The sequence below is a fragment of the Nyctibius grandis genome, chromosome 1 (assembly GCF_013368605.1).
Source record: "Nyctibius grandis isolate bNycGra1 chromosome 1, bNycGra1.pri, whole genome shotgun sequence".
Taxonomy (NCBI): Eukaryota; Metazoa; Chordata; class Aves; order Nyctibiiformes; family Nyctibiidae; genus Nyctibius; species Nyctibius grandis.
This window is the reverse complement of record NC_090658.1, coordinates 36,938,756-36,964,431: the sequence shown is the minus strand read 5'-3', so window position 1 is coordinate 36,964,431 and position 25,676 is coordinate 36,938,756. Positions and strand designations below refer to the sequence as shown.

The window sequence follows — 25,676 nt, the reverse complement described above, 5'->3', positions numbered from 1 at the left end:
TGATTTGATATCTTTTTTATATGTATATATATTTGATAACTTTAAAGCATGTTTCAAATCAATAAGCAGGAAATACTGATTTAAGCAAATGATTTTAATTTCTGCTTTAATTCCTAAGAAACAGAACATTCTCATACACCAGCATAATCATTAAAATATAACCTTTAAAGCAAATTTAGTTGATATTTTTGACAACCAGAAAAATACAGTACATTTTTCACAGTTTCAGTTCACATTTCACATAGTTTCATAGTGTAATATATATGTGCAGATTCTTATTTTTTACATTTTTATCATTAAGGATAGTGAGTGAGGCATACGTTACTTATTCACTTGTTTTTACTTTGAATGATACCAAGATACATTTGGATGGAAATGGTAATTAAGGTAATAGCGTACAAAACCAACATTTAAATTCATGTATTCGTTACATAAAACTAAATAAAGATACCTTAAAAAATTACTTCCTTTTAATAGATACAACTGAGAAAATAAAGTACATTTGTGATAATATGTAGCAGGTCAAATTAAAGGTCCCTCTAGCTCAGTATCCCATCTCCAGCCGTGCCTTCCGTAAGATGTTCCACTGTTTGGGATCTTTTCCATTTCCATTATGTTCTTCAGATGGAATGCTAGAGCAGACCACAGTATTAAGATACTATATGGCTTTATGGACGGACACAGTGCCACAATAATGTTCTCTCTTTCATTCTCCATTTTCTGACAATTCCTTTCATTTGCTTTTACTGAGCATTGAGCAGATATTTTCACAGAGCTATCAATTTTAACTCCCAGCTCTCATTTGTAAATGTTAATCACCATCCTCATGTAAGCAAACTCATGATTTTTAAGTCATTTAAAAATATACTGAATGAAAAATACTGCTTGCTTAGACAAGCTTTTTTAAAAATCCTTAAAATACTCAAATATCAAGTGTAGAAGAGCAGTGTGTTGACATTAACCCTCTCTAAGCCAAAACTTAAATATTCTAAAGCTTCTAGAATCTACAATAGTCCGCAGTATTACAAGCTTTACTTAGTAATAATCTCATAGTTTGTAGCACACTAAATAGTATGTTAATAGGTAGTAGTAACTAATAATAAGTGCTAGCATATTAGGTTACCACTTAGTCATAAATTCTGGAAAACTATTCTGGCTTTACAGTGCTGAAAGACTAATTTGAACTTGCTCCTGTAAAAAGTATCACCTTAAATGTTACAACTTTTCTAATAGTTTTTCTAAGAAAATGCCACACAGGCTTTTCTTTTTTTCTTTAAAGAAATAGTTAAAATAAATAGTTGCAAATTCCCCACTACCAAAGGCATATAAGGTTTCTTAAGTGAAAAAAATTTGTAACAAAATGAAGTTAAAACATCTCTGAACTTTCTTCTTTAAAAATATTCAAGAAGTAAGGTAGTGGTAAGAAAGCAAGCAGTTTACCCACATCAGCATGCTCTTAAATTAAAAATAATCAGTAAGCAGTAAAGTGTCACAGTGCTTGTCAAAAACTGACCCCATATTATCTGTAGGTTCCTTCTCCGCAAGTTTCCTCCTTGTACAATTACTTAATATCTTGTTTGCTTAAAGAGTATGTGGTGCAATACTTCTCTGCTGCCAGAACCATATGGAACTGTTTCTTGATGTAAAGCAAGTTCCAGTTCATAACTATTTGAAATTTTACAAGACAGCAGTTATCAAAAACCTAGCCTTCAGTCCAGGGTTAATGGTCAAGTTAGTAAATATTTCTACTACCAGTTGAAATGAGTGTATCTACGATGCATTTACTTCATTCACTCTTCAATGGTTTCATTGAAAGATAGTAATTTTAATTCATGAGTGAGATGTTCACTGTGGGACTTTGATAGCTAGACTAAACCATGGAGTCTTGCTGTTCTAAGAAGCCAGAGCTCAGGGCTTTCCTCACTAATTAGAGCAGCACTGACTCAAGCAACTAGTTATAGCGAGGCAGGCCCAAAGACAGGGTCTAACAACCCTAGATGCAAATGCAAAAGCCATTTCAAAGTGGATTATTTGTACTATCAACATAAAGATCAGCCTAATCTGATATTACTCTGAGACGTTAGGAATAAAACTCCCCATAACTCTGCCTACTTCCTCTGTCACAGCAGTTGGCTCCAGACTCCCCCCAAGAAACTGAAAGGTGACTCTTAACATCAATGACTGACTTCCTTCTCACACAGTAAATATTACAAAATGTTTCAGTACATTCACATACTGCACGACTCTTGTATATCTAAAATTAAAATTAAACAGGAGCCTTTCCTAAGATAACCATTTGCAGATAAATTGGATTTGTGACTATCCAACAAGGCATTTGTATGCAGCACGGCTTTCTACAGCCTTTTTAGATACTTCCTTTCACTTTTTCCTTTCCCTGACTACTATACAGTAAGCCAGAAGCAAGCAAATTGTCCCACTGGTGGTAGGAGTGAAGCCAGCACTCGCAAACAGTCAAGATACATGGAAAGGTGGTTATGTGCAAAGAGCTACAGGACAACCTGAACTTCAGCAGACCAACTGGAGCAATTTATGATTGCTGACATTTTTACATGTAGTCTGGGCCTTAATCAGTGAAGGTCTTTTCTAAAGTGCATAGAAAGGGAGAATTCATAAAATGCTCAGAAATCTAATAGCAGCATCTAAGTGAAACAAGTTACTCAACTGGTTTTGAAAACTTTTCTTTGGAATCCCACCCTGAACTGAAACCCTGGGCAAGGTCTGACCTGTCAAAAGCAGTGCTGGGGTGCCCTCCGCTGGCACAGCCCAGGCAGGGGACACGGGTTGCTCACTTGCAGAGCCTGAAAGGAAAGGGAAGGGGGCTGAAAGGAGGGCAAGGACAGCCAAAATCTTAATATTTGAGCAAATGCTGAGAAAAATCCAGAGTGCCTGCATCAAGTGTGTTTCTTGATCCATCACTGCTCCTGTATGACACGACATCAGGAGGAGCAACCCTTGAAAATCTACTCACTGTTTTTACTTTAGGTAAGCACAGGCAGAATGTCTTTCCTCTGCCTCCTTCAGTGTCTCTTCTATGTGAAATTCCATTTGGGTCTCAACTGGTCAAAAAGTCCCTAGGAAAAGAAATAATTAAAACAAGTTTCCTTCTATTATCAAAATAATGTTTAAAAAGAAGGTAATGAATGATAATGAATGTCTTTATAAATAGTCTATTGGAAGCAGAGAAACTTACTTGCCCGTGTCCATACAGAGATCGTAGTCAGAATCGTAGACAATGAGAAAATACAGAAAATATTTCCAAATAGCGAACAAGATCTCTTCTTTGCTAGCCATGCTCAGCAGTGTCACGAAATTCTCTTCTGCTTCATATCAACCTACATGTATTTTAGTTGTACTTAGAAAATCATACAGCACATGCATAGCATTGGGTCCAGTGCATGAAGCCATGAAACGAGGAGAGAAAGAACTAGTCACCCAGCCTATCATGCAGTCTCATTTGTCACTGCTCCTGTTTGGCACATTAATAAAATGTGCATTTGTGACTCATCTTATTGTGCAATATTCTGTCATTAATTATCATTGTCCCAAGTTTCCTCCTCAAAGCTGATCCAGTGTGAGACTTCATTCTTTCTCTTTTGTCTCCTCCCACCCTTTTACAGGGACTTGAGAGCTATTCCTCACATTCATCAAGAGGTACACTACTTTTGTCCCCCACACCTCCAAGTCTTGTTTTAGCAGTGTATGTTGATGATCTTGTTAGGAGACAGGTATCGAACTCCTTAAAGGTTTTGTCACTCAGCTTCAATAAATACGAATTACAATGAAGCAAGTGACAGGTTTGCCTTAAGTGCAAGCAATTCCTTGACATGGCATTCTTTGTTGTCATCCCTATATGTAGTTAAATAAAAAGAAACAAAATTAAAAACAGGAAAACAAACACACAAAAAACCCCCACAAACAAAGAAAGGAACCTAAAGGAGCCTAGGCTCTACAGAGGGATGTGGACAGGTTGGATCAATGGGCCGAGGCCAATTGTATGAGGTTCAACAAGGCCAAGTGTCGGGTCCTGCACTTGGGGCACAACAACCCCATGCAACACTAGAGGTTTGAGGAAGAGTGGCTGGAAAGCTGCCTGGCAGAAAAGGACCTGGGGGTGTTAGTCAATAACCAGCTGAATACAAGCCAGCAGTGTGCCCAGGTGGCCAAGAAGGCCAACAGCATCCTGGCTTGTATCAGAAATAGTGTGGTCAGCAGGACTAGGGAAGTGATCGTCCCCCTGTACTCGGCACTGGTGAGGCTGCACCCCGAATACTGTGTGCAGTTTTGGGCCCCTCACTACAAGAAAGACATTGAGGTGCTGGAGCCAGTCCAAAGAAGGGCAACAAAGCTGGTGAAGGGTCTAGAGCACAAGTCTGATGAGGAGCGGCTGAGGGAACTGGGGTTGTTTAGCCTGGAGGAAAGGAGGCTCAGGGGAGACCTTCTTGCTCTCTACAACTACCTGAAACGAGGTTGTAGCGAGGAGGGTGCTAGTCTCTTCTCCCAGGTAACAAGTGACAGGACGAGAGGAAACAGCCTCAAGTTGTGCCAGGGGAGGTTTAGGTTGGATATGGGGAAAAATTTCTTCACAGAAAGGGTTGTCAAACATTGAAACAGGCTGCCCAGGGAAGTGGTGGAGTCACCATCTCTGGAGGTATTTAAAAGACAAGTAGATGTGGTGCTTAGGGGCATGGTTTAGTGGTGGACTTGGCAGTGTCAGGTTAATGGTTGGACTTGATGAAGGGTCTTTTCCAATCTAAATGATTCTATGATTCTATGATTCTAAATTTGTCCAAAACCATCCTATGGAGGGCACAGCTTCTGGAAGCATCTGAGATATCCCAGCAAAAACAGGGAACCTCACAATCATAACAGTCTAGGTAAGTATAATCATAGAATCATAGAGTATCTCGAGTTGGAAGGGATCCATAAGGATAATTGAGTCCAACTCCCTCCTCCTCACAGGACTACCTACAAATAAACCATATGACTAAGAGCATCATCCAAAAGCTCCTTGAGTTCCGATAAGCTGGCTGTAACAGAGTAAAGAGGAAGAGACATCAGAAATTGAAGGAAGCTTGTAACAAATAAGTTCCACGTAATAGCCAAGAAAATGAGTTACTCTTGCCAGATGTCTTGATTGCTCAGCCTTTTAAAGGGGAAATCAAACTACACAAATACCTGTAGGGCTATTTTATATTATCAAGACAGTTTTCAATTTAAAAATAGGTTACATGCAATTATAGGTCATTTTTTTCTGCTGCTGCAAGGAAACTGATAATCCCTGTAAAATGTCCACAGAGAACTTGAACCCAAGTTATATTTGATATAAATGCAAACTTCAGTTATGGTTGGATATGGCAAAGCAGGAACTTTCCAGTCATGCTCTCTCCATAAAAATCAGATTGGCTTTAACTTGTTCAAAATTATTTGAGATGCAACTCACAGTGATCTCCTTTAATGGGATATATATGAGAAAGGAGGTTCCTTCTCCAAATCAAACCACCACTCTAATGCAATTTCTCATCCTGTAACTTTTTCAATTTAAAATACATCCATATTTATACTCCATGGCATTTAATGAGTTCTATGTATGAAGTAGAATTAAATATATGTAGCACGAATACCAAATTTAAGCCTTTTTCCCTGAGATGTCAGGGAAAAAAAGTGTCCTCTGAGAATAAATGTGTTGGTATTCAGCAGGGAGCAAAGGGAAGGAGCTAATGGCTAAGACTAAGCAGGGTTATCTGGGAGCTTTTATGTTAAATCTAGTAGTCGTTGAACAAATAAAAAGTGAGATCCTGGTTCCTAATTCTTCAAAGCATAGACCTCAACCAGAGCTGTGATGATGGTTCTCTTATTGTAACACGGACTGGCAACAGTATTTCAGTCGTATTATTTTGAAACTTCTTTAGTTCTTCATAGGTCTCTTTGCAGGTCAGTTAAAAACATGCTTCACAGCACTGTCATTGACCAGATCATGAATGGACCATTTAGTGATGCTTTGCAAGTTATCAGACTGGACATTAGGAAGCATTTCGTTAGAGAGAGGGTGTTCAAACACTGGAACAGCTTTCCTAGGGAGGTGGTCCATGCCCCAACCCTGTCAGTGTTCAAGAGGCATTTGGACAATGCCCTGAATAACATGCTTAAACTTTTGGTCAGTCCTGAACTGGTCAGGCAGTTGGACTAGACAATCGTTGTAGGTCCCTTCCAACTGAAGTCGTCTATTCTAGTCTAGTCAAGTCTAGTCTAGTCTATTCATCACAGTTGCTGCTAGCAAGGCCTGGTAAAAGGGCTATCTTGGATGTAGCAGCTTAAACTGTGGGAGTTTTTGCCCATGCTAGTGCATTTTAATTATGAACTAAAAAGGCAGCCATTCTGGAGTGTATGCAATATGCTGCATTCCACGTCTGATTTGTGACTATGCCAGGTTTCCTTCTAGACAAGGGAATTGCAGGAGAGCAGTCCAGAAACCTCAGAACTGCAGGGGACTACCAAGGATACCACTAATATACAAGCACTGGGCATAGCTTTAAAAGTACCTTGAAAACTGAATACAGATACTGAGAGGGAACAAATCCAAAAGAATGGGAGAGAAAAAAGGATGTAAGGTAACAGAAGAGATTTAGGATTGTATATGGAAAACAATTAGCAAAAGAGTTGCAGATGACCATGATGATACTGGGAGGTGGAGCCATATAAAATATCGCTGAATAGTAAAGATGTAGGCAAAACCTTCTGAACAGTCAAAAGGATGGATTTTTTCATATTCATCATGGAAGGAAAATACTTGGTATAATGCTTTTATTCAACAAAGAAAGAAAACTAAAAAGTCCATAGTTATATTTGAAAGGCTGAGTATTTCCCAGCCAATCTTTTGATACTGAAAGTTCAAAATACTGCTTTTAGCAGTATGCAGGAAGCAGATTACATGGGTCAAGCAGCACATAGAAAGACATGAAGAAAATATTTCACTACGAAATGAGAAGCAGATTTACAATTAAACATGATAACAGGCAGATGGCAGGTGGCGGCAGGCAGAGGGCATTGGCCATGGGGATGAACAACTTGCAGAAGAAAACCAGGAAAACTGTTGCAGATGGCGGTGAGGGGGTGAAGCTGTTGTCCCAGGGTGCTGCAAATGCCGAATTTCTCTTCAGATCAGTTCTGGGAGGCCAGACTGGACTAAAAACATCAGAGCTCCCCTCGCAGCCCTCTAGTCCGAGGGGGCTGTTTCCCACGGTTCACAGGGTCCTGCCAGCCGCCCTTCCACGACAATCATTTGCTGCATGAATACTTTTGGTGGGGTTCTGAAAGTACGGCATTTCCCGGGGCTACCTTTGGGCGTGGCGTGCAAGTCCCGTACCGCCCCCGTACCAGTCGCCCACCCACAGCTCTCGAACGTAAATAGCAGGGGGCACTAGGGCGGGGACGCGCTCAGGAGCCGGCGGGGACTGATCACTGGGCTCCAGCCTCACCACCGCAGCTCTGCGTGGTCCCCGCCTGCGCCCCCAGGGACGGATGCTAACGGCACCGGGGGCAGGCCCGACACCGGCGGGCAGCCCTTGAAGCGGGGGAGGGAGGAAAGAAGGGGGATCGCAGCCGCCCGGGAGGCCGCGGCGGCCGTCGGCCGGACGATGGCGCAGGAGGCGGGCGGCGGCACCATACCCCCCGCTGCGGTAACAATAACAACTGTTACTGAGTGCCATTACACGGCACATGCAGGACAGTCGGGGCATCGGGGCCAGCCAACATGGATTCATGAAAGGCAAGTCCTGCTTGACCAACCTGATCTCCTTCTATGACCAAGTGACCCACTTAGTAGATGAGGGCAGGGCTGTGGATGTAGTCTATCTAGACTTCAGTAAGGCATTCGACAGTGTCTCCCACAGCATCCTCCTAGACAAACTGGCTGCCGGGGGCTTGGATGGGTGGACTTTTCAATGGGTTAAAAACTGGCTGGATGGCCGAGCCCAGAGAGTGGTGGTGAATGCGGCAAAGTCCAAGTGGCGGCCGGTCACTAGCGGTGTTCCCCAGGGCTCAGTTCTGGGGCCGGTGCTGTTCAATATCTTTATAGATGATCTAGATGTAGGGATTGAGTGCACCCTCAGCAAATTTGCAGATGACACCAAGCTGGGTGGGAGTGTTGATCTGGTGGAGGGTAGGAAGTCCCTACAGAGGGATCTGGACAGGTTAGATAGATGGGCCAAGACCAACGGCATGAGGTTCAACAAGAACAAGTGCCGGGTCTTACACTTCGGCCACAACAACCCCATGCAGCGCTACAGGCTGGGGGAAGAGTGGTTAGAAAGCGGCCCGGCGGAAAGAGACCTGGGGGTGCTGATCGACAGCCGGCTAAACATGAGCCAGCAGTGTGCCCAGGTGGCCAAGAAGGCCAATGGCATCCTGGCCTCTATTAGGAATGGTGTAGCCAGCCGGTCTAAGGAAGCGATCGTCCCTCTGTACTCGGCACTGGTGAGGCCGCACCTTGAGTACTGTGTCCAGTGCTGGGCCCCACTCTTCAAGAAAGACGTTGAGGTGTTGGAGCGAGTCCAGAGGAGGGCGACCAAGCTGGTGAAGGGTCTGGAGGGTCTGACCTATGAGGAACAGCTGAGGGAGCTAGGGTTGTTTAGCCTGGAGGAGGCTCAGAGGTGACTTTATTGCAGTCTACAACTACCTGAAGGGAGGTTGTAGTAGAGTGGGAGTCGGCCTCTTCTCCCAGGCATCTAGCAATAGGACAAGAGGACACAGCCTCAGGCTTCGCCAGGGGAGGTTCAGGTTGGACATTAGGAAGAATTTCTTCTCAGAAAGGATCATTAGACATTGGAATGGGCTGCCCAGGGAGGTGGTGGAGTCACCATCTCTGGATGTGTTTAAGAAAAGACTGGACATGGCACTTAGTGCCGTGGTCTAGTTGACAGGGTGGTGTCAGGGCAACGGCTGGACTCGATGATCCCTGAGGTCTCTTCCAACCTGGTTGATTCTATGATTCCCTAACACCCTGCTGCTGCTGCCTGCACCCCTCCCACCCGTCGGGTCGTGCCTTGTCCAATCAGGAGGAGCTTTATATCGGTGTCGAAGTGACCTCGATCCCCGAGACGGAGTCGGGGAGTCAGTCAGCATTGGCCCTTCGGCGACCAATCGCGGCGCGCCTTGCAAGCAGCCAATCGGAGGGGTGGTGTCGCTTGTTGTTGCCCTGCGAGGCGCCTGCGCTGTGGGTGGTGGGTGCTGGCTTTCGCGCAGGAGGGACCCGGCGAGGCCCCAGGCCCTGGTGCCCGCTCGTCTCTCGCTGCCCCCACCGGCCCCGCAGCCCCCGCGGAGGGCGGGGAGATGCAGCCCCCGGGCCCTCAGCAGCCGCCGCTCTATGCGCCCAGCAACGGGGACTTCACCTTTGTCTCCTCGGCAGACGCCGAAGGTGAGCGCGGGGCCGCGGCTCGGGCCGCGCTCGCTTTCCCGAGGGAAGGGCTCAGCCAGGCCCCGGGGCGGCGGGCGGCTTCCGTGCCGCTGAGGCAAGAGGTGCCTTCCTGGCCCTCCTCCCCCCGCCCCCGGGGCTGGTGGCGTGGCTGGAGGCGGAGCGGGGTGGCTGAGGTGGCCGCTGCCCTCGGGCCGCGGCTCCGGGCCTCCGCTGCGGCAGGGTGCCGGGAGCGGAGCTTCACGCGGGTGCGAGCGGCTGCGTTATCCGCCTGGCGGAGACTCATACGCGGCGGAGCCGGCCGTGTTGCTCAGTTTCTCAGGTTCTCCGAAAGCCACAATCGAGGTTGTGCCCGGCGACCTGACACACCCGTGACGGGCGCTGTCACAGACTGCTCCTCTTTCCCGCTTCGCTGGAAGCGCAGTTTGGTGTCTGTTGATGATTGTACCGTATGTTCACATGCGCTGTCGTGCTGTGCCAAAGGCTTGGTGCCATGTCTCATTTCAACACAGTAATGAGAGGGGGGAAAAGAAGCCCTGTGTGTAGTTTAGGAGGTGAAGTGTGCTGCCAAACTGCTGCACAAATAGCTGTGGTGTACCAGCATGCCGTGAAGATCTGTCTTGAGACTGTGAAAATGAACATGCCAGAGTCAGCGTTGTGCTAACTGTGATGGTGAATGACCTTTTGGGCTCTACCCATTTAAACAACAAGCATTCTACTTTATGTACGTATGTAGTTACTGTTGTAATTGTGGATAGGGGTAGGGAATTGCATAAATCCTGACTCATGTGCCCCACCCTGGAAAAGCATTATTGAAGTGGAGAAACTAGTGTAGAATGTATGTTCTTTGGTGAACTTTCCAGTCCTACTGACAAGGAATACTATTCAACAGGTACAATGTCAGCTTTGTTTTGTTGTTGTTCTGTTTGTTTTATTTTTCTTCTCCACCTTAGCCTGGGAAAGGATCCACGTACCTCTGAATGGAAACTCTCTGGATTGCCACTTGGAAGTATTTGTTGAGCAGTGCTGAACCCAGTCCAATACAGCCACTTCGCTGGTTGGATGTGTTGGATTGGACTTAGCTCTGTGTTTGTTATGGACACAATCAAGTAGTGATCTCCTGCCTGTTCAAGTGTAGTCCTGTCTGCAAAATGCTGAGTAGATGTACCCTAACAAACAAAAGCATAAACAAAATTAAACAGCTTGATAGTTCTAAATTAAAATACTACATGTTGCACTCTGATTTCTCGTTGTTTCCCAAATCTTCATCCATATGAAAAATAGAAGTATAAGCTGTTTTATTTTTCCCATCTTATTTCCATGAGAGGTAGGAGCTGTTTGTGGGAAAGAATGCTGAAGAGGTGTTCTCAATTCAGTGGACAGATACAGTATTAAGAACAGACTGAGGTATTTTTTTTGCCTCTTGTACTTCTTTTTCAAGATCTAGAGCAAAGACTGTCTTGAAGGCCAGTTTTCCACAACATCTGGTTGAAATGAGGCATGAAAGATAGATACCTCAGTTTTACTTCTGTGGTGCTCTGCCTGAGACAGTAGCAGTGAAGGCACCCTAACTCCTGCTAGCAAGCATCAGAACCATCAATTCTTGGCAGATTCTTCTCGGTTGGCCTGCTGTTAACCATCTCATTCAAAGCAGACTGTACAAGAGGGGGTGGTGGATTTTTTTACCTTGGTTTCTGCAGCTTTATGTCCCACCTGAGATGTCTTGCAAAATAGACTTAAGGTCATGTTAATAAATTTCATTGTTAAAAAATGTGGTTGTAGGTATTCACCAATCATCGACTGCTAAAAGAAGTCCCGGTAGATAAGACGTGTAGAAGTTTCCCTGCCTCAGGATGGATTGTCAGCTGTCACTGTGAAAGGAGGAATAAATGGCTGGTTGGACTGTTGTATTTGCTTGTTTTGACAGCCACATCTGTGCACAAAGAGTAGCAAGAACCTCTCCCTGCAAAGCAGTGTTGTGTTTTAGGATTAAAAAATATTTTTAAATGACAAAAGGGTCCCAGTGACAATAGAGAAAGCCTCAGAAATTTTCTACCTTGATGCCCAGGCATTAAAAATATGTTATTCTTTTTTTCCTCCCTCTGTAAACAGCAGAAGGCATCTTTGCTCCTGTCTGGTGAGAAGAGTATATGTGTGATGATACTGACAGGAGCAAAGAGAAATTCTTTCTTTAAGTTACGGTGATCTTTACAAGGATCCCGTGCAGATGGTGTTCCAAGAATCAAAGCAATGGGTCATTGACTCTCCTGATTATGAAACGGTTGAAAAGCGTTTATGGGGAAGCTTAAATTTAAGCTTGAGTGGCCTAGCAAGCTGATTTGGGAAAGAGAATTCTGTTAAATTAATTGCAATACCGAGTGATCAGTGGACACTTCAGACATGCTGACTGAAGACTGTGTGAGATTCTGTCACTGTACAAATCTTGTTTGTATAAAAATACGTTGCATTTTGTAGAGGATGTCACAAATGTAATCTATAAATATGGCCTGACTTGCCTCTGTGAGTATGTGTTTCAGAAGTACTTGCTGTGGCCAGGTGTTTTGGGACTTCTGCGCCTAGGAACTTTTTTGTGTGAAGAACACACAACAATGGAAAAGCAAAATAGCATTTTCTTTGGTGAAGCGAAAAGGTGTTGGATCAGAGGAGAGTTTTTCGTCTCAATATATTTGTAATAATGTATGTACAAAAAAATTTGCAATGTTTCTGTTTGGATTTTTCCTTTTTAGCTAATAATGGAAATCCATCATTTCCTAAAGGAGTAATTATTCCCCTCTTCTGTATTTTTTTCTTCAAGTTGCTTCGTATATTTTCAGTTACTATTTTGCGTTTTTCATCTGTATATAACTGAATACAATGAGAGAATAAAATTAATATTTGTTGGTGACTTTGACACACATAAATTGCTCTTTGTTTTTTTTAGTACTGTGGCAGAGCAAGATCATAGTATATTGAAAAGAACTCCTTGTATCTTCCCTTATTGGCCAGAGCCTAAGGATCTCTGATAGTGTTCTTTTTCTAACAGTTTCACCTGTATTAAAGCCAGGCTACAAATTAAAACATCTGCAAATGTTTCCTTTCATGAAAAATTGGACATAAAAGCAGAGAATGGTTTTGGCTGAAACAATGCCACTGTGTAGGAATGGGCTTCAAAAGAGGTATAGTATGGTCAGCAAAAAAAGGGTGAATAATCCACAACTTATAGTAGGATGCGACTTTCATTAGTTAACTCCTTTTATGCCTTTAAATGCTTAATGATAAAGCGCAAATTGAATCCTTTCTGTCATACCATAACACTGTGTCATCAAAACAAGAGTTCTATCTAGAAGCTTAAACTTGGTAATTTGAGACATAAACCAACATTGTCACGATTGCATTAAAACCAGAAGTACCCTTTCAAATAATTTTTAATATTTAGTTTTATTGTATAGCTTTAGATATTTCATGGTGATGACCAGCACATGTAGCTTTATATGTCTATTGTTTATCTTCCAGTACTTTTAAAACAAATGGCTTTGGGCAAGACATAAAAAGGTATATCTTTCTTTCTCTTTTTCTCTAAGATCTTAGTGGCTCCATAACAACTCCAGATGTTAAGCTAAATCTTGGAGGAGAATTCATCAAAGAATCTACTGCAACTACATTCCTAAGACAGAGAGGGTATGGCTGGCTTCTGGAAGTGGAAGATGATGACCCAGAAGATAACAAGCCACTCCTGTATGTCATAATTATTTTTGGGTATCTATATTTATTCACTGTGTAGGAAAAACAAACAACTTGCAGCCTCTGAAATTGTCCCTCAGCCTTTTGCTGTGACTAGAATTCTGCTTTAGAAATTACTTGAACAATGAGTGTTTTCTGGTGCAGGAATGAAGACATGTTTCTCATTAGGGGTTTGATTTTTTGGTATAAAAGAGAGGTTTGTTATTCACTGTGGATCAAGAAGGAAGGAGAAGGCAGAATCCAATGTTATTAATCTCTATAAGTACATAGAGAACATAAAGCTTTTATGGCTTTTTCTGCTCTTATACGTTCATCTTGTAATGGTTTAAAAAATTAGATTGTATTCTTTTGCGCTGATGTTGTGAGTTTCTTACTGCTGTCAAAGAATCAGGCTAAGACAATCCTGTGGTAAGATTAATGTTAAGTAAATCTAAGTAAATTCTGTCAGTTACTCTGAAGTAAATGCATTGTGAATTATGCTTATTACAGTAGGGATGCTAGAAGACAGGTAGCACAAACTTTATAATCTTTGATGCTATCTTATAAAGCTGGATTAAAAGGGTGTTAGTGTTGAAAGACAGAAGTGTCCTTAAAACTGAAAATCTCTGCATCCCTTGTTTTGTTCACAGAAACGTGATTGGCTGAGGAAAGTTTGTGTTAAGGTTACTATGCTGTGAGTCAGGCAGCCTGGGTCTTAGTCCTTGCTATGCACCTAAGCAACTTCATTCTCAGTGTCTCAGTGTTTTCCTGTGTGAATTAAAGATAATGATGCTTAAAAAAAAATGGAGTGAGCAGGAGAGTACTCTGGAGAACTCAAATGAGAGTGCTGGGAGAGAACAGATGTCTGAAGATCTTAATAATGAAACTGCTACTTGAAAAGTACTTTAATTTAAAGTGTGCAGAAGTAGCTCCTTGTGTGAATAAGCCTGTTCTGTAAACCTCTAACTTTTAATTAAGAAACAGAATGGTGTACTGAGGTGACAACATATGAATTCCCTCTTTTGTGTAACTTTTTACACCACAAGAACCAAGTTTGTGATTCAAAGACAGCTAGGTGTTCTAAGCTGCTGATTGCTGGAGTGAGGAGAACGTGCCAGGGAGATGATCAGTTTGTGGCAAGCAGGATGAATATAATCATCCTAACTGAGAAGACCTTAATCTGACTTTCATGTAGCAGTTTTTATGCAGTTCTTACTATTCCCAGAACATGTGCTGTAATGAAGCCTTGTAACCTGAATCCTACTAAGGATTTAAAGAATAGCAGCCAGTTAAGGGAAGTTCACTAATGCGATGCTACCATGCAAGCATTTTGTTCAATAGAGCGAGGTTTTTTTTTCTTTTCTTTCTCATTGGGCAGCCTTACTCCAGCCACTTGTTTCCTGTTACAGCTACCATCACTTCTTAGGTGAAGTAGCTGTCAGCTTTGTGTGAAAGACAGTTTATTCACATGAGAAACTGTCAGAAGCCCTAGGCGATGATAAAGAATTATTTCCAGACAGGAAATATTAGTGTTACACAATCTTCAGAGTAAAATATAAGAATGCTACATTCTGCTTAGATAAAGGGAGGAAAATAGATGCTTGTAGTCTACTCCTTAGATTCAGGGATGTTCATTGTTAAAGAACAATTTTTATTATTTAGTCACAGGTTAGTAATACCAATTCTGGAATAGCTTCAGTAATAGCAATCCTGAAATTGCCTTGAGAGACTCAATGAGCAGTATTTAATTTTTTTTAAAAAGACAAATTGTGGTGAATCATGTCTTTGTGTTTATTTCTTGCTTCAGCTTTTCTGAGGAAAAAGGCATAAATCGAAGCCTTGTACAAAACTTTCATAAATGGGCTTAGGATATGATTCTACATTTTTCTCCAGTGTGCTCTTAAATGCAGAGCAGAGGGATATCTGCTGGGAAGTCTCTTGCGACTCTTCAGAGCTCCTCAGTCATGACTGCATAAGGAAAACGCTAGCCTACAGTTTTGTCTTAAGGGTCAATTCATAAACTTAAAGAAGTAGAATTGTCCATTACTTGGAAAGTCTGCTTCCTTCCCCTACTCTAGGACAAGATGAACCAGTTAAGAGCCTCCTATGCAGAATAATTTTCTGGTCAATTTGTAGCTGCTTACAGATAGTTGGTAGCAGGGAGTGGAGAAGGCAATTAGAGAAGAGCAAGATCTGTTGATAGAATTTATTGCTAATTTAATTGGCTTTTATTTATTTTTACCCATATTGGAAACAAGCCAGTAATTAAACAATTGACATAAACTGATCTGCTGAAAACTACTGCTGTTGAAGCACGTTAAACCCTGTTTTATTTAAAAATTTGCTTTTACCCGAGTATTTTGAATAGTTTAGGATTTGTGAATGTAAAGCTATTCTTTCTTGTAGAATTTGAAATAAAATGCTTCCATAATGAGTGTGCTCAGGGCAAACTGCTCAGCATAGGAATACACAGACATCCTACTTCTGTGTATGCATGTCTCTGACATTAAAGTAGTTAGTGGTGTGACTGTGTCGTGTGTTCCTGCATGTCAGAAAATAGATCAACTGTCTTAATGTAGACTGTTAGGGTATGTTGTGTTAGTTTTCTATTCTCGGTCATGTAACTGATTTTTGAATAATGAAATATATCTAACTATGTCACACCGGTTACTGAATGTGGGATGAAGGTATGGTGTCGCTTTGTTGTGGATGAACTGTTCCTTTGCTAGTCATGGTTTTGGAAGGCCTTATGGGTGACAGGAGACTTGCTCAATAAACCTACTGTTTGCCCCCAACTGACTTTTATATGCTCTGTTTCATTAGTGTGGTGTGTAGTAATGCTCTCTTGCTTTGCAATTTCAGGGAAGAACTCGACATTGATCTGAAGGATATTTACTACAAAATTCGATGTGTGTTGATGCCTATGCCATCTCTTGGGTTTAATAGGCAGGTAGTGAGAGACAATCCAGATTTTTGGGGTCCTCTGGCAGTTGTCCTCTTCTTCTCAATGATTTCATTATACGGACAATTTAAGGTAGGTGTAAGCCTTCTACCTAAAAAGAAAACTAAACTAAATTTGGGGACATGATTGCTAAGCAATTTGCATTCTTACATAGGTAGAAAGTCTTCTTATATACTAATGCGGAGCATTTCAAATGCTGTTTCTCAAATTAATATGTAGAAAGACAGCAGTAAGAAATATATTAAATAGCCCACGGATAAGTTAATCACAATGAAATGTCAGGCTTGTTTTTATATGGTAAAACAAAGGAAAGATGTGGTTTCTAGAGGAAACAGATTGATACTAATGGCTTCATAGTCATATTAGTGAATCTTTCAGTTTTAATTGTGACCTTTTGTTAACGTGCTTTTTATTCCTAAAAAATGTTACCAAAGAACGTTTGTTTGGATGCCATGAATTTTAATTTCCTGATAAATAAAGCCACTTGTTTAATTCATACTATATCACCACTGTGATCTGGTATATTTAATTTTCATTAGTGCCATTTGCTATTATGTCCCCCCTGCTCGATTACAATCAAATAACTTTCCTCTAGTCAATAGACTTTTTCCATAATTCGTTTTGAACTCTAGGGTGAATAGCTATTCAGAGGTATTGTGCAGATTTAATTAGCCTCCATAAACACTGTTAGCTTTTTTCTTTACATTCAGATTGAAATAGAGAAGTGGTATCGCTTATAGTCACAATTTGAATGTGAGCCTAGGTGATCCTGCTTCAGAAATCTTTGACTGTACGTGTAGTTACAGTAGTTTTAAATACAACGTAGTATAGCAGTAAGCCATATGTAAAGTAACAGAATGTGCTTATGCAAGGGTTTTTGTGAATGGGGAGATGAAATAATTCCCTTTGCGACTTCTGGCTTCCATATGGCATACCAAATGCTGACTAAGAACTCACTCTCAGTATCTCATCTCCGTGAGACTTGAAGTGAGTAGGCTAAACCATTGTATTATTCAAGGGAACCACTTAGCTGTCTCCTAGGCAGAGCCAGGACCATTCCTTGATTCTGTGACGGATAAGCTACCTTCTGCATTTCGTGTACCTACTGTACATGAAGAGTAGGTCTAATGTTTCTTAGGAACAGTGGATTTACCATACAGATGTAAGAGTTGTAGATGTGTGAGGAAGGAAAGCTAGTAGCTAGCAACAGCATCACTGACAGCAGCTGGTCTAGATGAACTGAATGGTGGTCTGTAAGATGGAGAGAGATGAGCATTCCTGCTCTAAGACTTTAATCTGGTCCTCTTCTTTTAGACAGTGGAAGAAAGGAGGAAGTAAAAGGAGGCCATGCACTTTTTTCACAAATAGCATAAAGCCGTTATATTTATTTTAATTTTTTGAAGTGGTGCTGTAATTTTTATCTGGTTTTAAATTTAAAGAAAAATCTTCCCCTATTTGATTCTTCTGTGAATCTGGAACTTTTAATTAAGCAAAAAAATTGAATACTAACTTAATTTTTAAGTGCAGCCATTGTACATTTGGAAATACAGAGACTGGACTGATATTGTTTCCCTCTAAAAATGTACTTCAAAAGGGAGAGCTTCACTTCCAATCCTCTCAGTGCCTCAACTTCGAGAATAGCTAAGTTACTTTGAAGGTTCTGTTAAGCCAGAGAATGATTTTAAGATTTCTTCTTCAGTTTAAGAGCAGCAAGAAAAAATACAGACTTTGTCCCAGGAGTCTGGGGCTGTTTCTTAAGTTGTAATTATCGTCAAGTTCTACTGAGAGTTAAAGTCTTACGTCTTCTTCTGAGCGTTCTCAGTTTGAGTAAAGAATAAAGTGGTGTCTTTATGGATGAAAAAAGCAGGATTCCAACTCCTTGTATTGGTTGGCCCACCTTTTGTAATAGGTAGGACGTGAAGAGATTTAGCTAGGGTTGTCTTAGCTTTAGTTTTAACTAAACCCTTCCTACTCTGACACAATATTCCAATACTTAGAAAACACATTGCACCTGCATTCCATGTTCACCAACTTACCATTACTGTGATTCTGTAAATGTAATCTCTGAATTGTGATATGAAGTAAAGCTATTGTTGCCACAACTCAGAATTCAGTTTTGCATCCTTGACTGCAGTGAAAGTGCTTAGTAGAAATGAGTTTTCATTTTTCACAATGAAAATTATTAATATAAATTAATTGTTCTTTGTCTCTTAAGGTTGTTTCTTGGATTATAACTATTTGGATATTTGGATCCTTGACAATTTTTTTACTGGCCAGGGTTCTTGGAGGAGAAGTAAGTACCTGTACACAAAAAGGACATAGAGGGTGGTAATGTAAAGTCTTGGCTACATTTTTCAGTAGTAGTTGGGTTTTCTTGGTGCTTGGCTTTGGACCTTGCAGCCAACTAAGAATGGATGCAGTTGGTAAGTGTAACATCTAAATTTCAGGTTCTTGGGCTCCAAAATAAAATCTAAAATACAGAGATGGTCAGCTAGTCTTTCTGTGCAATGGATGGTTTGCTGGATGTGATAAACAATCTGGAAATTTGTACTATGAATCCCAGAAATTCTAACAGGTGCTTGTGATCCAGAAATGAAGGCCATTCTTGAGGGACAAGTGCTTTCAATTTCTTGGTTACTGAGCTAAATGAGACCCTTTCTCCTCCTTTGAACCGCTCTTGCACTGCCCTTTATTTAAACTTTTTTTTTTTTTTTTAAATGGGACTACCAGCAGTTGTATAAAGTGCTTGTGGGTAGAGCACCTGCCAGTGTTTGTTTTCATCCTTGGCCTGATGCAGTTCGAACCCATTAAAGGATGAAAGTCAGTGCATGTTCTTCAACTGCAAAGCCAGTTGAAATTCTGGCCTACATCCCTCCCTCCAGCTGCTTGCACCAGCAGGGTTGGAATAGCTGTTTGAGCTGTTTACAAATTGAGTCACTAAGCGATTTGGGTGTAAACAATAAAAAATGACTTACGGCAAGGCCCACAGACAGCTACAGCAGAACATTCGGGAGGGTAGAAACTTCTTAAAATGGCTCTGCAGCATAAAATGCATTGAACTGTGTCATGAAGAACTAAATACACAGTGATACTTGATTTTTATATTTTTACTATGCATCTTGCATTAATGATGAACTATCATTGCAGACTTCCTACATCATTTACATGAATTTTTTTAGATTTTCCTTTTAATTATAATTGCTAGAGTCTTCTTGTGTGAACACTGTTTTGAAAAAAAAAGCTTTTATAAAGGTGATTGCATGGTTTTTCTGCATACCAGCATAATACAGATGCCCTTAAATCAATCTGTTTTGTGGCTCTAAACGTGCAATTATCAGAATGTATAAACTGGGGAGGAAGTACAGGTCTACACAGTTCACTGTGAAGGATCAGCAGCCCCAAGAGATTGCTTGCAAGATGGTCACTTGTCTTGCCACTGTTTTCCCTGTTAAATCCAAGAAGCCTAGCTGGGCCCAGGAACATTTCAAACTGTAGTAGGGAAAAACCAGACATTTTAATCCCCATGAAGCTAAACACAGTTATGGAAATACTTTGAACAAATCTGTTTAAGATAGTCATAATAAGTTTAAACTGGAAATCAGAAGATTTCTGTGTCTTAGAGGGATCAGGTTCTAGGTCTTCCACTGATGCCAAAAGCATTAATGTACTTTATGAATTTATTTATGTATAATGGATATGAGTATGTTAATGCAGGAAATTGTATCTTTGCTGCTTGTGACAGCCAGGACTACAGCTGGTGATGAGGGGTTTGTTCTAGTTCTGTGCTCCTGTGTACCATATGTACACTCTATGGAGGGTGGCAGTTGAGAACCACTTAAGGCAGAACATGAAAATGTGAGGGGTGGGTGGAATTACATATTTTAACCTATGTAAATACTTCTCTTGGAAGTGATAAAATTGTCATTTACAGTGGTTTTTTTTTTTTTAAAGAAACACAATATATTTCTAAGAACTGAATGATTGATTACAAAATTCTAGGGGGTAGCATACAAAAACAATTTTCATACTGGCGAGCTTACTTTAGCTGAATTTTCATGAATACATAACACATTATTATTGCTATTCATACTGTTATTAACAAGACAAAATTGTGTTTGGTGACAAAGACTGAGTACTAAAAAGCTTGTTTTTATGTGCTTGAAAATTTCAGGTTGCTTATGGCCAAGTTCTTGGTGTGATAGGATATTCCCTACTTCCCCTCATTGTCATAGCGCCCGTACTTTTGGTGGTTGGATCATTTGAAGTAGTTTCTACCTTAATAAAAGTAAGTTCAGTATCATCTATTGAGAGTTGTTTACAGTTATTTTTAAGTCACTTTCCTAACACTTCAAGTATTAATCTGTTCAGGACAACATAATGATGTGTCAGAATATTCAGAACTACAACATGAGCTCTGTGATCCTTTTGGTTAGCATGGTGGACATAACTGCTAAGCAAATTCAGTTTTAAATGTTTCTTTTGAGTATTTGGGGATGTACAGTGCTGTTCCTATAACACCACCTGTTATCAGGTTAGCCTCTGTTTAAGTATTTTGCAGCGCTATAATAGTTGCATTAAAATGAATATGATTATCATTTTGAAAAGAGGATGCATAGTTAAACCTCAAAATGATCTGAAAAGCAGCTGTTCTATCCCTTCCCCCATCATCCAGTTTATTTTTAGTTACTGCAGCGTGAATGTGACGTTAGTCATTGTTCTGAGACCTTCCCATAGTGGCAGCAGTACAAAGCTCTCAATACACTTTGCAGAGAAGGTAAGTATTGTTCTGATTTTACAGATGTGGAGTGTAAGGCACAAAGCAAGAAAAACTTGCCTGATACCACCTGCTGTTGGACACCTTTTATGAAATGAGCAACGTTCCCTGATAGATCCCAGAACCACATAATGTTCTTGAACACCTCCACTGCTTCTTAAAACCCTTTTAGGTAGCCTTTGAAGTTATTGCTGAACTTTTGGAAAGGTTGACTGAGAAAATTCTGTTCCTGGCTAAGCTGTATGCTTTTGGAGTTCTTGTTCTGTTGATTTGATTGATTTCTGTCCTTTTAGCTTGCTGGTTAACAGTATAATTGAAGTACAACTAGAGCGTATGATAAATAACAAAATTGCTGTGCTTGTGATTTGATAACTTGAAATATACTATTAAGTGATACAGTCAGAAAGCAAATCAATAACTTGCCATTAACTAATACATAACTTGAAAATAAATGTATAATAATGAAACCTCTGTTACTTGATTACTACCAACAGCCTTACATTAACTGCAGGGCGAATCTGTGCAAGGTTCTTACCTTTGCGTCATTAGGGTGAAAATGCAGGACAAGCCCCATATGGCCAAAACTACTTATGCTGTGCCAAGTACTACTTCTTATGGCTTGAGACGCTGCGCTTGGGGAAATATTTCACCGTCCTAAAGTTGGGGAACTTGCAGTGAAATAGTGAAATTCCAGTCATCTCTTTTCTAGTTGCAATCAGCAAAGTAAACTACTCAAGTAACGCACCTCGATTGTTTTAATTGCTGCAGTTTTCCTAATGTATTTTAGGGAATTCGGTCATGATCTTGATTGTCTTTCTTGTCCATTTCTGCAGTCCCAGGTTAGGCAGCAAAAACAGAAGTATGCAATCACATGCAATTTTTTTTTGTTTGTTTGGGGTTTTTTTGGTTTTCCTTTTTTTTTTTTTTCTTTTTTCTTGCTATGGCAGTTGAACAGGCCACATAGTCCGCTCAAGGGGCTTCAGCTCCTCTGACAGAACTGTGGAAAAAGTTCTTCGCTGGGGTCCTATTACGTCTGCCCTCTTTGGTCTTGTGTTTTGCAGAAGATTACAGTGTTTTTGCCTGCCCCTCAGTTTTAAGTATTTTTTCTTTTTTATCAATATTCAAGGTGCTGCTAGAGGATGATAATGTCTGATTACTTTTTGCTATAACCTTGTTAGTTTGAGGTTTGAGTTAAGGTCACTGACCTCAAGACTTCCTTTTATTTTTAAAGTATGCATGCTAACTTCATATAACATGTATAACATATATATGTGTTCATAGGTAATGTTACTTTCTACCAGTCTTTTAAAGTGGTTCTTTCTTAACTTAGTAAGCAATATAGTTTTTGATACAGACTGTATTTTGGCAGGCTTCTTGCTGCACCTGAAAGGAATAGGAATGTGAGGTTCAGTAACCTTGAGGTGGGGGCACCATAATTAAAGAAAAGCTTATGAGCCAGATGAATCCTGAAATAAAAAATGGTAATTTAACCCTCTGGTCTGTATTGTAGGAGGAAGAGTCAAGTACAGTAACTCTTTTGCTTAAAGAAAGGGAAGGATTAACAGTTGGGGACAGTCGAGGTAGAGAGAAAAGATATTAATGCAGTGAAGTTTCAAATTATCGGTGTATATGTAAGCTTACGGCTTGCCTTATTGTATCTATATGTCTTACATTAGAGAAATCTTACTGTAGATCCTTAACTGCTAACTTCAGTAAAAGTGTCTCAAAATAACATGCCTAAGTGTTAAATATTTCTCTAAACTTAAATGAAAATGCATAGTGTATTCTTTTTGTGTGGAGGGGATGGAGTTCCCCCCCCCCCCCAAATTCTTTTTTGGGGGGTCTCTATATTAGAGAAGAACTGATTTTTAGTTGCTATTTGGAGAGATTTTCTTGTGTCAGCTGAGACTGTTCATCTTCTCTTTCAGTTGTTTGGAGTCTTTTGGGCTGCATACAGTGCCGCATCATTACTAGTTGGAGAAGAATTCAAGACCAAGAAACCCCTTCTAATTTATCCAATCTTTTTATTATACATTTATTTTCTGTCCTTATACACTGGGGTGTGATATAGTGCAAGAAGTGGCCAGAAACTATATTTTATTCCCTTGCAGACTGATAATGCGTAAGATTAAGGAGGCTGGAGGTAATACAAGTGACTGTTTTGTATCCAGTTGTCAAGATGTTTTAAGATAAAAGAGCATATTTGTGTATATTATTTAATGAAGCAATTGTAGCTGTATAGATTTGTATCAAAGTTCTAGGTTTGTTTAAGACTCTTCAGATTTTAATGAACAAAATAAAAGAACCTTGTGTTTTATAAGAAAGTGTAGCAAAACCACAGCTCCATACCTGTGCCAAAAGCACTAGGACCAGATTACTATATTCGAGGAGAAAAATGAGAAGTTTATGGTAACAATCTCAAAGTGCAATCTTTCTTTTGAGCTTAAACACAGCTGGCTTTTTTGGCACAGCAAATTCTGTAGATAATATATATTTATGAAACAGTCCTGATTGTTCACAGAATAGTCTGTATAATCAAGACATGAAGATACTACGTTTAATTTAGTGCCTCAATTACTTTGATTTGGCTATTGAGTTTTTATAAATTCCAATTTGTTTTCAAAACATGTATATACTGTGTATTTTGTATCTATGGCTTGTGTGTAGCGTAAATACTCCTTGGTTGAGGATGTATATTGGATTTTTAAAAATTGAAGATACAAGTATTTGAAGTTTTCATTTACTATCTCTGACCAAAGGAGCAAGATATTTACTGCGTGACATAACTAATTAAATTGCATATTTAGAGAATCAAATTATTTTACTTAAAAGTATAAATTTACAGAGAAACAGGTGAACACCTTTCTCAACTGTAGTGCTGGCTTAATGTTGGAGAAAAAAAGATGATCTATCAAATTTGTGTGATCTTTAAACAATGTTATTTTATGATGACAAAATAAAAATAATCCCTAACTATGTTTTACAACATCTTGCTCTGTCTTGCTTTTAATAGCATGGTATTTTAACACACATCCATTTTTTTTCCCCCACAGTACTATTAATCCCTTGTAAAAAGAAAGAAAACAAATTTCTAAGGCCAGATTCTCCCTCCACTAAATAAGGCAGAATTACAGCCTTAGTAACAATTACAGTCTTGCTAATTTTGACTATCCAAGGATTACGTAATAACATGATGACATGTTAAGTATTTCCTGTGTACTGTGGTGATTGCTTATGTAATGGTCCTTATGGTAATGTTTCTTCACAAGGGAAGTCCACTGAAGTTCACTTTGCATGGTACTAACTTAGGCATTTGCAATCTTCCATATTTAGTATTGCCAAATGGATCTTAAGTTTCTTAATATTTTTTTTTTGTAACAGAAAAAAAGCATTCCCCATGTCATCTTTTTTTTTTTTTTTAATGCTGCAAATAAAATCAGCCCTGACAAGGTAATAGCAAGGGCTGTCTTTGAACACTGATGGACATACTTCCTTATAAGAACTGTAGTTTTTCAGCTTTTTAGACTGTGTGACTTGCCATTTTAGTAATTTATTTTTACCACTCATTACTGGTGCAAAATACATATTTAAATTCCAGCTCTGCCACAAACCTTTAGCTTATTCAGTCTGCTTTTGTGGCTGATGCTTGTGTTGGTTTTAAACAGAACTACTTGAAGTTGATGCTGGACATAAATTGTAATACTTGAGCTTGTAATACATTAAAGGATAAAAACTGGTAGGGTGGGCAACTTTTCACCTTAGAGTTCTGCAGAAGTTCTGGTGGAATTACTGCAGAGTCATATTAAACCAACTAACCAGCAGCTTAGTTCTTATCTGCAAGTGTTTTGTGAGCATTCATACCACATTCTAAAAAAAAAAAAAACAACCAAACCTGCAGGTTAGTGTATTTAAAAAAAAAAAGCATGTTAGCTTTGGAATCTTGCATGATAATCTGGTCTAATATCTTTCTTCATGATTTATACTTCTTTTTAAACAGGAATATCCAACTAGTATTGGAAGGCTCAAGCCAGACCCTTTGAATACATCTTTAAGTAACATCTCTACAAACATGAAGGGCAAGGACACACTTAGGCTGTCAGAGAGCTTTAAGCTTAGTTCCTCTTTGCCTAACTGTTCATTAGATGTCCATAATGGACCCTGTGCATCTGAAATGACTATGAATATTCAAAGGATGCAAGAATGTTCTATTTAATCTCCAAATATCTCCATTTCCTCTGTACTAGTGTTCTGTGAAATTTATAGTTGCAATTTTAACTGTTCCTTTCCACAGACCTGGCACATGTGTAATATGCAATGTGGATATGCACTTAACATAGTACAGATTTTGTACACAGTTGCAGATTTGCACCTTTTAATCATAGTATCTCTAGGGTCACCTTTTGCATATGCTGTGCAAGAAATATGTACAAACAGCTCTCAAATGGTTCTGATAGTTTGTAATACCTTTGCATTCAACAAACTCATATTTTTAGATGAGGTTTGTGTGTAAATACAAGATATATTTTATAAAAATTGTGAATTAAACTTGTTTATAGAATGTATGAAGCTCATTTATATTTACTGACTTAAGACACATCTATATTCCTATACACATCATCAATCTCAAGCTTTGAGGCTATAAATAAATTTTTGTCATAATAAATATACTACTTCTGTCTGTCAAAACGGGAAACCTGGAGCACATCCGTCTAGCAAAAAGATCCCTTTCCAAGATGCAACACCTCATTTCAAGATAGAGACATGGGTATCATACCTTAATAATGAGACAT

General features: G+C 39.9%; 1 protein-coding gene across 3 annotated transcripts; it reads left to right on the top strand.

Moving 5' to 3' along the window:
• The first annotated feature begins 7,487 nt into the window (after positions 1–7,487).
• YIPF4 (Yip1 domain family member 4) lies at positions 7,488–23,874 on the top strand. 3 transcript variants are annotated; one of them, XR_011049037.1, is made up of 7 exons: positions 9,224–9,433; positions 13,012–13,165; positions 16,013–16,184; positions 18,328–18,405; positions 20,284–20,397; positions 20,911–21,058; positions 22,815–22,902. XR_011049037.1 is itself a non-coding variant. In XM_068410944.1 (6 exons), the coding sequence occupies exons 1-6, from the start codon at positions 7,738–7,740 to the stop codon at positions 22,950–22,952; spliced, it is 705 nt and encodes a 234-aa protein (XP_068267045.1). In that variant the 5' UTR covers positions 7,488–7,737; the 3' UTR covers positions 22,953–23,874. The 3 variants fall into 3 exon arrangements, 2 of the variants coding, with proteins under 2 accessions (XP_068267045.1, XP_068267037.1); XM_068410944.1 differs by lacking the exons at positions 9,224–9,433; positions 20,911–21,058 and adding an exon at positions 7,488–7,786 and having other exon boundaries at positions 22,815–23,874; XM_068410936.1 differs by lacking the exon at positions 20,911–21,058 and having other exon boundaries at positions 22,815–23,874.
• Positions 23,875–25,676: the final 1,802 nt, after the last annotated feature.